General features: G+C 41.9%; 2 protein-coding genes across 3 annotated transcripts in view; one reads left to right on the top strand and one right to left on the bottom strand.

The window, feature by feature from the left end:
• Nucleotides 1–16,925, top strand: part of DNAH6 (dynein axonemal heavy chain 6) — a 248,852-nt gene extending 231,927 nt beyond the window's left edge. For both annotated transcript variants that reach the window (XM_019756389.2, XM_074332256.1), the window contains 7 exons: nt 698–827; nt 4,132–4,259; nt 7,708–7,893; nt 8,432–8,504; nt 9,525–9,676; nt 12,985–13,207; nt 16,644–16,925. In XM_019756389.2, the coding sequence (XP_019611948.2) occupies nt 698–827; nt 4,132–4,259; nt 7,708–7,893; nt 8,432–8,504; nt 9,525–9,676; nt 12,985–13,207; nt 16,644–16,747 (996 nt within the window). In that variant the 3' untranslated portion in view covers nt 16,748–16,925. The remainder of the gene's footprint in view (nt 1–697; nt 828–4,131; nt 4,260–7,707; nt 7,894–8,431; nt 8,505–9,524; nt 9,677–12,984; nt 13,208–16,643) is intronic.
• Nucleotides 12,974–17,135, bottom strand: part of TRABD2A (TraB domain containing 2A) — a 66,125-nt gene continuing 61,963 nt past the window's right edge. The window contains 1 exon segment of the mRNA XM_074333914.1: nt 12,974–13,102. The gene's annotated coding sequence lies outside the window, so the exon portion shown is untranslated.

A 17,135-nucleotide genomic window follows, 5' to 3' on the forward strand; every position in this document is an offset into this window, starting at 1 on the left:
CATACAACTGAGTATCATAAAGTCACTTAAATCATGGTTCATGAAGATTTTTCAGAGATATGAGAAAATGTTCATGAAATTTTTTAAAAATGAATACTACATAAAGTGTATGGACTTAATTTTTTTTAACTATATGTACACATATAGAGAAAATGACCAAGATGTGGGGAAGGGGAGGTTAAACCAAAGTTATAAATATCTCTGGAAAGCAGGATCATGAACATTTTTTCTTTATACTTTTCTGTGTTTTCTGAGTTTTCTATAATAAGCCATAATACTTTTCTAACTGAGCAAATGCTATTTAAATAAAAGTGCATTCTAAAATTCAATTCTCATTATTTCTTCCTCACTTTCATAACTGCCTTTTAAATGATTAGCAAAAAATTTTAACCACTTTTTTATTGTGGTAAAAGTACATATAACTTAAAATTTATTTTAGACATTTTAATTACACACTTCAGTGGCATTAAGTATATTCACATTGTTGTTCAACCAAAAATTTTTGAAATATAACACTGACAACTATGTACTGTATATTTCCAATGAGCACAATTTACCAACTCTTTCTTCAACATAAAAAATAAAAATTCCTTGTTTTTGATAACTGCCATTATTTCTGTAAGTAAACCATATGTGTTGCAAAATTATATTTTGAGAATTTGAGTCTTCACTGTTCTGCCTCTTCCTTCCATTACAGTACAAAGAGACCAACACTTTAATCAATACGATACTTGAGGTTCAGCCAAGGTCATCTTCTGGTGGAGAGGGAAAAAGCAATGATGAAATTGTCCAAGAACTTGTTGCTTCTGTCCGGACCAGAGTTCCAGGTAATAAATAATTCCCAGCATCTGTACATAATGGGACTTTTAGGAATAATCTCAGAGAGCTGCGTATAACAGGTGTCCAAATCTGCTTATTATGTAGACTTTTCTTTATATAGAGAGCTTTTCTGATGTGGCACTCTCCATTCATAGACTAGTAGCCTACAGCACCTTGACATCTCAACTGCCAGAAGCATAAGGAGCAAGTTGGTTTTTAGCCCAATGTAACTTTAACCAGATTTTTTTCCTGTGTTTCCTAATATCTCTAGATCTGTGCCATCCAAGAGGGTAGCCACTAGCTACATGTAGCTACTTAAATTTAAATTAAATAAAACTTAAAATTCATTTTCTCTGTTACATTATCCACATTTCAAGTGCTCCCATATTGATAATGCAGATTAAAAGACATTTCCGTTATCATAAAATACTCTATTAGACAGCCCTGCTCTCAAATATATCATTTTTTCTCCATTCAAGAGAAATAGCTAAATGAATTTCACTTTGTTTTCTGGTGAGTTAAAGAATCTTCCTGAATGATCACAGAGATCCACTTTTACACTTTTCTTAGAATGACTGTAGATTTAATCTATTGTTCATGGTTGGAAGAGATACAATTATAGGAAAAAGAAAATTGAGACAGAAAAACAAGTTACCTGTAAAAGTAAACTGTGTTTCTCTCTCTACTCACAATAATTCCGACACCAAATGTATGGTTCTTTCTCTCACATTAAATACCGTGCTTCCCCAAAAATAAGACCTAGCCATACAATCAGCTCTAATGCGTCTTATAAAAATTAATATAAGACCCACTATTATATGATATATTATATTATTAGATCTGGCCTTATAGTATATTGTATAAGACCTGGTCTTATATTATAGTAAAATAAGACCAGATCTTGTATTAATTTTTGCTCCAAAAGACGCATTAGAGCTGATTGTCCAGCTATGTCTTATTTTCGGGGAAACATGGTAGTTCTCCAACTCTGTGGACACCAACTGGTGTCCAATTATGACACTAACTATCCAGAGTTAGCACAGACCCTACAGATTAAAGGCTCAGTCCCACAAGACTGTCTCCCACTGGAGATGCCAATTCCAAGTCCCAGGTTGTGACCTGTAATTCTGACCAATCAGCTATAAATCGAGAGTTCCCAAACTCCCTTCTTAGGTTCAGTAATTTTCTAGACTAGCTCACAGAACTCAAGGAAAGTTCGTTTAAATTTACCAGTTTACTTTAAAAGGTATCATAAAGGATAAAGATAAACAGCCAGGTGAAGATGTCCACAGGACAAAGTCCAGACGATTCCTGAGTCCAAGAGTTTCTGTCCCCATGGAGTAAGGCTGTACCCCGCCCCCACCCCCCACCGACACATGGATGCATTCACCAACCAGAAGCTCTCCAGACACCTTCAGTTACAGTTTTATGGAGGCTTTATTACATAGGCATGGCTGATTGAATCATTGGCCTTTGGTGATTAACCCAACCTCCAGCCCCCTCCTCTCCGAGAAGGTCAGAAAGTGAAGCTGAAAGTTCCAATCCTCTAATCACATGGTTGGTTCTGCTGAAACCAACCCCTGCCATGCTTATGGGCTTTCCAAAGGTCAATTCATTAACATAAACTCAGATGTGGTTGAAAGGGGCTCGTTATGAATAATAAAAGATGTTCCTCATTTGTGACAACATGGATGGATCTTGAGAGTGTAATGCTGAGCGAAATAAGTCAGACAGAAAAAGCAGAGAACCATGTGATTTCACTGATATGTGGTATATAAACCAAAAACAACAAAAGAACAAGACAAACAAATGAGAAACAGAAACTCATAGACACAGACAATAGTTTAGTGGTTACCAGAGGGTAAGGGGGGTGGGGGGTGGGGGGTGGGAGATGAGGGTAAAGGGGATCAAATATATGGTGATGGAAGGAGAACTGACTCTGGGTGGTGAACACACAATGGGATTTATAGATGATGTAATACAGAATTGTACACCTGAAATCTATGTAATTTTACTAACAATGGTCACCCCAATAAATTTAATAAAATAAAATAAAAAGATGTTCCTTTTACCTTTACCACCCAAGAGCTATTTCAAGAGTCAGGGTCAAAAACCAAATATTATAAAAAATGATGTTCCTATCGCTCTTATCACTTAGGAAATTACAATGGTTTTAGGAGTTCTGGCCAGGAGCTGGGGACAAAGACCAAAATTTAAATTTCTAATTATATCACAATATCACAGACTGAGTTTTGCCAATATTCTTTAAGGCCCCCAGAGAAAAGAGGGAGGGCTGTGTTACCTCAGAAGCCAGTTATCTGCCTCCTAAAACAGGCCTCAAAAGAATCTCTTCTAGAGTAGAGTTCTGAGGATGTTGAAGCAAACTAAGTCAGTTAATTTAGAAAGCAATTTTTAATAAATCTAAGATGGTGGACTGAGTGGAAAAGGGATGAAGATAAATGGGTGGATGGATGGAGAGATGGTACATTTGTCTCATAGAGTTCCATTGACACCTAAGCGGTTTCTCTCCAAGCTTCATAAAGCTTATAGTTTGCTGTGAAATGATAAGCGAAGCTATCTGCTGAGACTCAGGGGACAGGGATGCAACTGGCTCAACAAGAAAACAGGGGGTTTGGAATAGCACCTGAGGGGAACGACAGAAGAAGACCAAGGACATGTAACCACAGCACTGTGGACCCGAAAGATTGGACTAACCACGCTGCTGTGTGATTTTTCTATAGCAGCCAAATGTGAGAGGTTAAGAAGGATTTTGGAGTATGTATTTCAGAGCCACTCATTTACTCTCACTTTACTCAGCTATGCAAAGAAATGCAGTTTCTTCATTTTTTTATAGCTTATATGAGCCTCCATTTGCTGGACTGTAGGGAAAAAGAACAAAATTTTCAATCTAGCTTGAACCATGGGGTTGTTTCATAATCCAGTTGGTCCCTTGGAATTATGCTCAGTAACTTTGGATAAATGCTAATTCTCATCTCTCAGTCTCCATTCCCAACTCCTCCTCTCCCAGATACAATGCAGGCGTGCAGGGAAGAGTGAGGCTTATGTACCTGCATAGCAGAGAAGACTCAGGGCCCCTGGCACCTCTGGTTCAGGGATGTCCCTTGTCTACTGGGTACATTTGTCCTGCTAGCATTTGCCACTGACTTCTGCATGGCCTGACTCCCATTCAGCCTAGGCCCAGGCACAGAGGTTGGCTTTAAGAAAGGTTTAAAAAAGAGAATTACAACAGCAATGTTATGAAGACAGAAATCAATGATAAGTAATCTGAGGAATTGGTTCTGTGTGTTTCAGAAATACTAGAAATGGAGACTGCTTCTGAGAGCCTTTTCATCAAGGATCCTCAAGGACGCCTTAACTCCTTGACTACTGTTCTTGGACAAGAAGTGGACCGGTTTAACAATCTGCTGAAGTTAATACATGTATGAGTACTCACTGCCAACACTGCTATGGGTTATCAAAGCTGTGTAGAGAATTATATGATAACATGAGGGTGCTAAGAGTTTTTCATTCCCATCACTTCAACATTTCCGTTTGAATATGCTAACTCTGAAAATCCAACTTGTTTAAAATTGAAATTACCCTCCCCTAACAAGCCCGTGTTCCCTCTAACAATGGCTTCGTGAATATGGGACAGTACAAATCTTTGGTCTCTTCATTATCCTAACTTACACGCTTAGAATTACCATTGACAGACTAGAAATTGATCAGAGATCTAAGCATTCAACAGAGAGTCAGTCCTTGTTCCTGATGTCTAGTTTGCATTTAATAACACAGTCTTTATGAAGACTGTGAAAGCCAGAGTCTCTCCAAGTGTGGGCCACAAAAGGCCTGCATTAGAATCCGCTGTGCTGCATGTCCAAAATGCAGACTCCTGATCCCACTCCAGACTTGAGGGGGTATTTCTGGATGAATTCCTGGGAATCTGAATTTTAAATAAACTTCCCCAGATGACTTCACTGCACCTAAAGCTCGAGAACAGCTATTTGGTCCTTTGCTTTATGCTCTGGAATACTTTCTTTCTAGATGGCCTTGAATTTATAATGATGGCTAAATACCTTCCTGGTTTCTCTGTGCACAACTTTGCTAAGGGAAGCACAAAAAATATTAGAGACCAAATACTGAGCATTAATAGGAAAAGTTTTAGCACTAAGCAGGGAACCAAATACCTGGCAGAGAGTCAAGGCTCAATGACAAGATTGGGGGGGAACACATGGGGTAAATCTTTTAAAGCCAAAGACGATCTGTCCCCTGTTAGGAAAATAAAGTATCCATATCCAAATGTTGCTGGTTGGCTGGCAATACCTAGACTTGTGGGTTAGGGGGACATGGGGGCAGCTCAATAAAATGAAGTCCTCAACTTGGGACTATGGCATCCAGTCAGGTAGGTATATACCAGTGTCAGCAGGCCAGACAGCCAGGTCAGGGATTATCACCTTCTACACTGAAGGAATCAGGGTACAGATTAAGCTGCTGTGATAAAGACCCCCAAATACAGTGTCCATAACAAAATAGAAATTCACTTCTCTCTCAGCTAACTGCCCACAGGGAGCCCTGACTAGGGCAGGTAGTTAATCTTCCTTTCTGAGCTCATCCAGGGACCATAGCTGGAGGGTTGGCTCTTCCGACCTTAACAGGTAGCTTCCATCTCTGGGTCTAAGGTCGCTGCTCCAATTGTCCTCTTTTGCCAGTCAGTGGGGGAAAAGAGCTGAGGGAAAGCAATTTCCTCATAAAAATGTGATCCAGAAGTTGTATATGTCATTTCTTCTTGTATCCCATTAGCCAAAACTTGGTCACATGGCCACACCCCAGCTGCAAGCATGGCTAATAGTCTCTGGGGGGATTGCTCGGTGCCCAGCTAAAACTAAAGGGGGTGGGTGTACTATTGTTCAAAAGAAGAGGAGGACGTGGATACTGCTCATCTCTTGCCTCTTCCACTTCATGATTTTTCACCCATTTGAAGATAGACAAATCTACATGTCACTTCCTCCATAAATTCTTCCTGCAACACCAGCCCTTTCCTCTACCACCAGATGACTTAGGAGCTTCCTCAGGGCTCCATCATTTCCAGCGCCTGTGTCTATCACTGTACTTACCACACTGTGTTTGTAATTACCCCTCCATGAATATGGCTTCCCCAGTAGAAGATGAACTTCTTGAAGCAAAGGGGACTGCCTGGTATATTAGTCATCTGTTTCCCTAGTGCCTGATACATACTGAATCTCCTATGAATATGTGAGTGTGCAAATAAATGTGCCTCTCAGGTCTCCCCATGATCACTTCTTGTGGTCAAATAATAATGTCCACTAATAATGGAGGAATTTGCTTCATGGAAGTAGAAGGGGGAGGAGCCAGAAGCAGCAGCCTGCAAGGCCATCACGAGTCACAGCAGAGCACTCCCACTGGAGGGAGGGCGGTGACCAGCACTGTGAGCTGGGCCTGCACTGGAGGGAGGTCTTCCTCGTCCTGACCTCTGCCCTGTCCTGCCTTGCCCCAGCTCTGTCCCCGCCTCTCCTTCCCTTCACCCAGGAAACAGCAAGGCAGCACTGTGGTGGCGGTAAGAAAGGCCAGGGGAAGGCAGCAGTGCCCAAGGCCTCAGAGCTGCCATCCTGGCAAGCTCACTCTCCTCCAGATAGTTACAGAACTGTGAGTCAGGACAGGTCCTGGGAGACACGAGGCCATCCTGTTATTTAGGCTTCCAGGGAAGAGCAGTTGAAAATGCACTTTCTCCCACTGCACACATCTGTGTGCTAGCTGCCTCCTCTGGGGGAATGGGCTGCAGTGTGACCTCTGTCTATTTTAAGCAGACCTAGAAGGCACTAGTTGCTGATCCCTCCATCTCTCTGGCTTAAAGCATTCTCCCTGCATTTTAGGTAGTTCTTCTGCTACCTTTTTCCATTTGCAGCATGTAAAGCGGCATACTGTTTTGGCTCTGGCTGAGGGCTCCTTGCTGTACTCTGCTGCAAGTGGTTCCTCGGGTCATAAGGGCAAATCTAATTAAAACTCTTCTTTTTTCTACCACTGTTTCTTGCAAAGAGAATGGAGGAGGGGAATAACTTTATGCGGGAATGAAGGATGGCTGGCCTTGTCTTGTCCACATATTGCCTGTCTCTAGAACTACGTGCGCGTGGTCCTAGGCCTTATTTTGGTTTTTAATCAACATAAATTTGGCCTCTGACATATCCCTACAGTATCTTCCCAATATATGACAGTTTTCACAAAATTGGAACTCATGAGGGCCATCCCAATCTATCTGCCCTGCCTTCAGCTTTAGCCAGGTGGCGGCAACTATTCCCCTGTATGTTCATGGCTGCTGCTGGCCTCTGTCTTCTATTGAAGTGTGTGGTGGGGGGATAAGGGGCATGCCATAAGCAACTGTTCCCAGTACAAAGAAACTCGCTGATATCAGCTGTAAGATTGGTCTCATCTAAGAATCTCCCCTTTCTGTGATAACTCCTGGGGCTATGGGCACCCCCGTGGCATGAGGTGCTTCCCTCCTCCACGGTTCCCAAACCACTAACCATCAGGCCCATTCTTCCTTCGGCCTGGAGGAGAGCTAGACAGTGGTATTTCTCAAAACCATTTCTCTAGGCTTCTGGGGACATTTCTCCTCCTCTTCTTTCCACTTCATTGGATTCTGCTATTAACTGCCTGAACTGCCCCTCATCCCCAGATTTTATACCCCACAGTCGCATGTTGTAAAAATGCATGCAAGATTGGAGGATCTGACCCTGCAGACAGTGTGCGGAGAAGATGAAACCCAGTAAGAGGGCCTTTCAGCCCAAGGCAGAACCTGCCACCAAGAATGGGTGTCGTTCCCACTTGACAATTCTATCTGTGAAGGGCACCAATCCTTTTTTGTTCTTTCAGACTTCCCTAGAAACACTCAACAAAGCCATTGCTGGACTTGTGGTGATGTCTGAAGAAATGGAAAAAGTGTATAACAGTTTCCTCAACAACCAGGTTCCCTCTCTGTGGTCCAACACCGCCTACCCGTCCCTAAAACCACTAGGATCATGGGTCAAAGACCTTATTCTGAGGACCTCATTTGTGGATGTAAGAAAACGCTCTTCTTTTGGGTTTCATGAATCTAGTCACACAGTTGGTCCTAAGGTCTTTAGGGAGCCCTAGCTAACTGAAACATTGACAATACTTGAGGGGTCACCTGAGCCCAAAGAAATAGAAACTTCCAGAATGGCATAACTTTAAACATCTCATGCTGATTATAATGTAGTTTGCCCAAGGCCCTTCCCAACATGCCATTTTAATTTAATTCCATCCTTGGGGTTGCAAATCTGGTTGCTAGGACCCCACTGTAAGGTACAGAACCAATCTGAAATGGGTCCCAACTACCAGGTGTGTCCTTGCTGCCATCTCCCGCTTCTGTACCCTCTGTAATAACCAGGCCTGGGTTTGTGGTCAGGCTGGTGGTAAGGAAGGGGGACAGGGCAGGCAGTAAGAATGGGGCTGGTAACTAACTCAGGCCTGGTTTAGATTTTGCCTCCCGAGAGGCCCTCCAGAATATGACTTGGATTTAAATAACAAACTCCATCTCAGAAAAGCAGTACATTGTGGTGTAATGTTTCTCCTTTAGCTGTGGCTCAAAAGAGGACAGCCTAAGTCCTTCTGGATCTCCGGTTTCTTCTTTCCTCAAGGATTTCTAACAGGTACGAGTGCTCTCCCTACAAAAATCCCACAGAAAAGATCATGATCTGTTATACACTGGGTTTCTAGGATCTGGCAAAATGGCATGGCTACCAATGGCTTACCCATGGGGCTACTGATTATAGAGGGAAGTCCAACAAGGCCCTGATGGCAGCAATAGCAGATGCTCCTCAATAACCTAATCCTGGCCCCTAACGCCGAAGGCTGCTGGTTCGATTCCCACAGGGGCCAGTGCCAGATGGCTCAATTGGTTGGAGCGCGGGCTCTCAACCACAAGGTTGCCGGTTCAATTCCTCGACTCCCGCAAGGGATGGTGGGCTGTGCTCCCTGCAACTAACAACGGCAACTGATCCTGGAGCTGAGCTGTGCCCTCCATAACTAAGATCAAAAGGACAACTTGACTTGGGAAAAGTCCTGGAAGTACACACTGTTCACCAATAAAGTCCTGTTCCCCTTCTCCAAAAAATAAAAAAATAAAAAATACTCCTTTTTAAAAAAAAAAACTATTTTTAATTATAGTTAACTGAAAAATACTCGATGTTCTTCCAGCACCCTGGGGCGGGGACGAGGGAGGAGGGAATTCCAGGGATGTCTGCTAGGGACCCCCAGGGGGTCCAGGGCTTCTGGGCTACTAGATGCTACTTAGCCAAGCCCTTAATCTTTCTCATTCTGAATCCCTAATAAACAGCCCATATAAGACAAGCTGAGCAAGACTGTAAAGTTGGGGAGACTGGGCTCTGAAACTTACTCCCTGTTTGTCTTCCTCCTGGGAGTACTTCAGACTTAGTCTTCTCTCTTTTCCCAACCAGGACCAAAATTTGTCCGCCCCTCCCAATGTCACCTGCAGACTTCCTGTTTCAATGCACTAATTCAGAATAAGGTGTTAATAGTTAGGTCTTCTAGATGGAGAGGAAGCTCTCTAATGCTACAGCAGCCTGGTTGGGGCAAGCGGGACCGGGACCGTTTGGGCAGGAGTGGTCCTATTTGGAGGATCCATTTTTCTGATTTTTTTATATTTATAGGAACTCTTCAGAATCATGCTCGGAAATACAATTTGCCTATAGATGAGCTGAGTTTCCAGTACAACATGATTCCTACCTATCGGGATCAAGCTGCAGTGATAGAAGCTGCCAAGACAGTGCAGTTTGGGCGAGAACTGCCCATGGACATAGAGGTACTGTCCCCCTGGCTGCTGTTACAGCAAAGCAGCTTCTGTCCCACTGTCATTCAGTATCTGCGCCAACCTCCCCTGTCCCTACTGCCTCCCATATGCAAGAGCAGGAGGGGCAGCATGGGACACAATCCCACAAGCTCCCCAATTAGCAATGACCAGAGAGGAACTGCCTAAATTAGTCTAATTTGTAGACATATTTTTTAAAGCAATGCTTTATTTATTCAGATACTAATTCAGTTCTGAACCCAATTTCAACGTGGGGTGGGGGGAGGGGTTCCTACACCAACAAGCAATTCTCAGACACCAGCTGGCCATCCTACACTTCAACTCAGTTCTGACTCTGTCTACCCTGAGATAGCATCAGATCTCACAGGTTTAGGGTTCAGCCCTACAGGCTGCCCCACTCACCCCATTTCAAATGCCAGTTGCAAGCCCAGGTTGTCAACTGTGCTTCTGACCAACTGGCTACATAAATCAGAGATTCCCACAACCCCCACCTGGGGTTTGATTAATTTGCTAGAGTGGCCCACAGAACTCAGAGAAACTTTTTACTTAACTAGGTTATTGATTTATTATAAAAGGATATAACTCAGGAACAGCCAGGTGGAAGAGATGCAGAGGGCGAGGTGTGAGGAAAGGACACGGAGCTTCCATGCTCTCCAAGTGGGCCCCTCGCCCCAAATCTCCACCTGTTCACCAACCTGAAGGTCTTCAAACCCAGTCCTTTTGTGTTTTTATGGAGGCTTTATTACATAGGCATGATGGATTAAATCACTGGTCGTAGGGGCTTGAACTCAATCCCCAGTTCTTCTCCCCTCCTGCGGAGGTGCTGAAAGTTCAAACTCTCTAATCACTGGATTGACTCCACTGGTAACCAGCCCCCATACCTACTTGGGTGCTTTCCAAAAACTGTCTCATTAACATAACAAAAGACACCATTATCACTCTCTACATCTAGGAGATTTCCATTTTGGAAGCTGTGAGTCAGAACCAAGGAGGAAGACCAATTATATATGAGAAAAACATTTTAGTTATCTGAATGACCAAATGTATATTTTTCTTAGAAATCTCAGTATCACAGATACCAACAGTAACTTTCTCCTCGTGGAGGCAATACAACAAGAGGTTAAAAGCAAGAGTTTCAGAATCGGGCAGGCCTGAATTTAAATTCTGTTTCTCCCCTTCGCCACCCATGTATTCTAGAACAATTACTAACATGCCTGCACCTCAGTGTTCTGGTCTGTAAAATGGGGCTGATGCCACCACCTTCGGAGATACAGTGCAGTGAAAACAAAACTGCAGACGTCGTATGACCCACACATAGTACACACACAATAAATAACTATTATTACTGAATAGGCTGCTGAATTATCTGCGCCATTCATTCAGCTTTCTCCTAGGAGAACTGATACACTAGCTTCCCACAGTCTATAACTACATTACGGAAACGGAATGCACTAAGGACGCCATCTAAACTCAAACTCTCATAGTTTACTCTCTCCAGAGCAGAGGCTCTCAAAGTAGGGTCCGCAGAGCACAGCATCACCATTACCCGGGAACTTATTAGAAACGCAAATTCAAGGACTCATTCCAGACCTACTGAATCAGAAACTCTGGGCTGGGGCCCAGAAATCTGTATCTTTTAACAAGTCCTACCTGGGGTTTTTAGCCCACTGAAGTTTGAGAATCACTGCTCTAGAGTATCAGTGATTCTCAACCTTGACTGCAGGTTAAAATCACCTGCAGCACTCTTAATAAATCCCAGTGCCCAGGCCACATCCCAATTACATCAGAATGACCCCAGTTACATCAGACATCATTATTTTTTAAAGCTCCCCTGGTGATTCCAGTATACAGCCAGGGATGAAAAACTACTGCTGCCAATCGGAGCCTCCCAGCTCAGATGCACTGAGCTATTGATGGGAGAGGGGAGCCCCTGCCTCAAAGCACCTTCCCCCCACCGTGGGCCTCATAATTTTCTACCTGCGCCATGAAATCAAAGATTTGCTCCAGAGTGCTCTTGCCAATAAAGTATTCGCTACTTGATCAGTGGGTTGGGGTGAGTGGCTTTTACGAAACTTTCCTTAAAATATCATGGTATTAGTGAGTAGGGATTGCTCCTGGGTAATTCTCGCAGTGTCCACTCTACTCCCATCTACTCAATCTATTCTTTGCCCTGATTAGCAATCACACACACATCAGCTTGGCCCTGTGCTCACGGCCTGCCCCATGAAATATTATAACCCCACGCATCTAAATTGCCTGGATCTTCAAATGACAATAAAAAGGCTTACATGTTTAAGAAACTTTGTTTTAGCATCAAAATATACAAAGGGTGCCAAAAAGTGTATACACATTGTAAGAGATGTTATCTATGTAGCAGTCGTTCGCCGTAATCAGAAATGTCTGGACGTTGATGGTAACCTCTTTGAGCACCTCTTGTCATTGCAGAGGTCAAACGTGACTATATATTGAGTATTACAATTTTAATACAGTTTCTTCCGTCTTAAAATGTGTATACACTTTTTTGGCACCCTCGGTATTTAAAAGGGAAAAATCAATTTAGAGATGTACTCTTCATTATTTTGAGACCCTTTCTAGTCAGGAGGGTGTCTCAGGCCTATGTCAGGAGTCCTTGAGGCCACAAGAGGGCAGAACTACAGGCCTCACTGAGGCCTTCCGGGATGCTGGCCCTGTTCTGTGCCTGGCACGCTCTGCCACACAGACTGACTCTGAGGGACAGAAGTTCACAGTGACACCAGGCCTCTGTCCCTACACCCTCCCCAGTCCACACCACATCTCCACTTGGGTCATGGGCACTGAACCATGACAGTGCCTGAGAATTGAGCACAATTTCTTTTTTTCAAAAAGGAACTTTCCATAGGCACTCTGCAAATATTACTGAGGATATATAATCTATCTGCTAAAAGGGCACCCATATCCTTGAACGACCTTGCTACAAAAAGAACAGATGAAAATCACAGCCCTCTTATACCATCTGCTTCCCATGAGAAGGGGAAAGTCGTAACATCATGGTATCAGACAGTCTGAAGCCCATGAATGGGTTTCCCAGGGGTATTCTCTATTAGACATGTTGACGGAGTATGAGATTTAGTGTCACACTGCGAAGCAAGTGACTTTACCTTTCGGAGTTTCGGTATTCTCCTCTCTAGAGTGTGAGTAGTAACAGCAATCTATAGAGCGGTCCTTAGAATTACGTGAGGAGGATGTGAGACGGAGGACATGGCCCACAGCTGCTGATGCCCTTCTCTTCTCTTCTCTTCTTTAAACTTCTGGGTGCATTTCAGTTGCCCGCTCCTGAGGATGGCGTTCTCGTTCACGGCATGTTCATGGATGCTTTTCGATGGGACGATGATGAGATGGTGATAGAAGATGCACTGCCCGGACAGATGAATCCAGTGCTGCCTGTGGTGCATTTTGAACCTCAACAAAATTATGAGCCAAGCCCAACACTTTACCACTCCCCACTTTATAAAACGGGGGCCCGGGCAGGAACACTCTCAACCACAGGTGAGGATGTTCTAACATTGGTACAAATAATGACCAAGTGCAAACCACAATCAAAGCCCAAACACTAAGCTATAATGTGCAAAGGGAGACCTTGTGCCAATTAGCTGGACTTAAAATGAGGCCACTTAGAACATATAAATTTATAAATGTTGTAAATTCTGTTTATTTTAATACAGAGTGTAGATTGATATTTTAAAACTAAGGCTTGCTTCTATTAGTCTAATGAGTAAAAAACAGAGTTTATTGAGCAGTGACTTCTGATTTTTAAAATGATGGACCAAGCAGACATGAAAATCTCTCTATCGCTCACCAAATCCATTGTGACTCATCAAAGAGATTTAAAAATAAATTATAAAATGGAATGCCATTCTGCAAAAAGGGAAATCTGAGTTGACTTGAAGCTGAGATACAAAAAGGGAAAGCTGAGTAGACCTGAAGCAAAACCTGAAGCCGTGAAAAAAGGAACCAGATAGAAAGAAGGTCATATCAACAGATAAGCTGAAGAACTGAATGTACCCAGCTAAAGGGTAAGCAAGGACAATGAGATGAGGAAATCCCTCCAAATACTTCACAAGGCAATTTTTAAAAAATGGGACATTGTGGAAAAAGCCAAAATTTCCAACATTTATCTAGTAGGCAATGTAAGAGAAAGGAGATTGTAAAAGTGGTAATGTTTTTAAATTATGGCTAATAATTTCCCAAAAAAGAAGAAATACTTGAGTCCTCAGATTAAGAGATTTTACAAAGTCCTGTTAGGGATAATTTTTTAAAAAAACAAACAAACAATCAAATTTTAACAAGAAACCTAGATATATCAAAGTGATACTTGAGACTATTTAAGATAAAGAAAATCCTTAAAGAGATAAAATGTATTAACATGTTGAAATTAAAATTCCAGAAAATCGGATTGACACCAGACATCTTTCTTATCCACAGTGCATATAAAAAGATAATAGAGAAACATCTTCAAAGTCCTAAGGAAAAACAACTTTGAACCAAAATTGCAAACATAACCAAATTATCATCCAAAAAGGAGGTGTAATAAAGACAGTTGTGGACATGTGAAGGCTCTGAATTACTCACCACTGACCCTCTATTTCACACACACACACACAATTAAATCTTTAAAAGTTTGACCATAAAAATTATTTTAGTAATAATTTGGAACTAAATTTCCATAGAAATATGGGAGATGGGGCACAGAAAGAACTAAAAATATGTTTCTCTTTTGAATGGAGAATATAGATACTGATATTTATTTTTCTAATAAAGTCTTCAGTTAAAGTATGTTCTCTAAAGGTAACACAGAATAGAACTAAAGTAGACACTCCTATTATAGGCCTTGATCTCCCACTCCTATTACAAATCTAAAAAAATATTAAAAGATATTTTTTAAAATTAATAATGGCATGTACATGTTTTTGTGTGGACATATGCTTTTATTTATCTTGAATAAATATGTAGCATGGAATGACTGGATCATGTGATAGGTTAACTTTTTAAGAAACTGCCAAACTGTTTTTCAAAGTAGTTGATGGTTCCACTTTAACATTTAACATTCCTACTAGTAGCTGAGAGTTCCAGTTCTCCATACTCTCATCTTACTGCATCCCCCCAAAATCTAGCCAGACCATCAGCTCTAATGTGTCTTTTGGAGCAAAAATTAATATACGTAAGACCCGGTCTTATATTATATAAGACCTGGTATTGTATTGTATTGTACTACATATTATATTATATTATATTATATTATATTATATTATATTATATTATATTATATTATATTACACCTGGTCTTATATTCTATTAAAATAAGACAGGGTCTCATATTAAGTTTTGTTCCAAAAGACACATTAGAGCTGATGGTCCGGCTAGTTCTTATTTTCAGGGAAACACGGTAATAATGATTACTCTTTTAGAGAATAAATAGATAGAAAGATAGATGGTAGTGGTATCTCACTGTAGTTTTAATTTGCATTTCCCTAATGACTAATGACATTAACCATCTTTTCTTGTGCGTATTTATATTTATCTTCTCTGATGAAGTGTCTATTGAAAACTTTTCCCCTTTTGTAATTGAGTTATTTGTCTTATTATTGGCTACAGTACCAACAAGAACTGTTTTTGGCAAAAGGAACCAAGATAAGGTGGTAATTAAAATAATGTTGCACCGGCACAAGACGCACAAATAGTTCAAATGCACTAGACAGAGAGGCAGCAACACACTGTGCATATTTGGGAACTTGACATAGACTAGCAGCAGCATTTAAAATTGTCGGGAACAGAGAAATTATTCCACAAATGGTTCTAGGACAATGTTTTATACCAATTAGATCCTTATCTCATACTACAAACAAAAATTAAATCACAGGTGGAGTCTATAGACTTAATCATCACTGAATTTTAAAATTATTAACTCTAATGAAATAATGGCTGCTAACATCCCCAAAAAGAAAAGCGATCAGACGTAAGGTACTTCCTGATGGAAGTACATACCACCTTTGAAGTATTCTGGCCAAAAAGGTGTGAATGTGATCACACTTCTAGATCTAACCACCCCGTTACAAGAATAAAGGAACATTTAAAATCACCACAAGGATGCTGTGAGCAAAACCCAGACTCTGGGAAACTTTACAGGACAGTCTGGTTGTTTCAACCAATACATTACGAGGGGGTGGCAAAAGGAACAGGGGTAACCTACCAATTGAGAGAGATTTAAGAGATCCATCACTGTTGCAAGGTCTGAACCTTATTTGAATCCTGAATCAAACTGATGGTTGCATAGACAGAGAGACTGTGTATGTACTATAAAATGTCACTCAAGCACCGCCAAGACACCATACAGGGAATGGCATACAAAGGTAAGGAGAGGGAAGATATAGCTGTTCTCTCCTGGGGACACCACCTTTCCCAGCTTCCACACAGATAGGGTTTGCTATGAACACAATGCCAGAAATAGCAACTCCCATCTTGAGAGCAGGACCATCTTCTTCTCACCCTGGCCCTGGCCCTTCCCACAGGCCCAGAATGAAGAAACTGCAAAAATGACCTCTTACTTCAGATGTCCCAGAGCTGAGGACAAAATACTGATAACTGTGCTTAGCAAAGGATGGATGGATGGATGAACAAATAAAAGGATGCCACCCTCTAAGGGCCATAAAAAGCTCAGGCCTGAACCCCAATCCAATGCTCCCAGTCAGACTGCAGAGAACTTGAAACACAGTTCATAAGGTTATACAAAGTCTTAGCTTGGCAGGTCCTTAAGGAGCGTTTATTCTAACATCTTCATTTTACATAAAAACTGAAATCCATAGGGGACTATTTGCCGATCATCTCTGAAGGCAGTCAAGTCTGAAACCCAGGTGTCTTGACTCCTAGTACTGTCCTCTTTGTATTAAGTAGTTATTCTTTAATGACCCTTTTTTTCCTTAACTAGGTCATTCAACCAACTTTGTGGTGACCGTCCTTTTACCCTCCAAGCGGTCCAAAGATTACTGGATTGCCAAGGGATCTGCTTTGCTCTGCCAGCTCAGTGAGTGAAAAGGAGCCACCTCAGTGCTGGAAAAAAATACGCCAGAGATCTCTCCTGAAGGGGGTCAAAGAGTCTGCGTAACTTACGTGTGAGCAAAACAGTACTACTTCTGATCTGATTTAAGGAAATTAAGTGTGGCTTTTATTTCTCTTATAACCTAAAATAAAGTGTTTGAGTTTTCCTTTCCGTCATCAATTCAAGCTCTGATGTGAAAGCAGTGGGTTCAGCACCCATCTCTTACAACTGCTCCGCCTCCCCCAAGTAAGAGCCAGGCAGCTTCCTATTAGTAACCTGGGAGGTCCCCCGGGTAGTCAGAACTCAGCCTGCCTTGTCCACACAAGCTTCCTTCCTCTTCACGCGCATGTGACAGGCCTGGTACACACTTGCGTCACATGG

This window comes from Rhinolophus sinicus, linkage group LG05 (genome assembly GCF_036562045.2).
Source record: "Rhinolophus sinicus isolate RSC01 linkage group LG05, ASM3656204v1, whole genome shotgun sequence".
Lineage (NCBI taxonomy): Eukaryota > Metazoa > Chordata > Mammalia > Chiroptera > Rhinolophidae > Rhinolophus > Rhinolophus sinicus.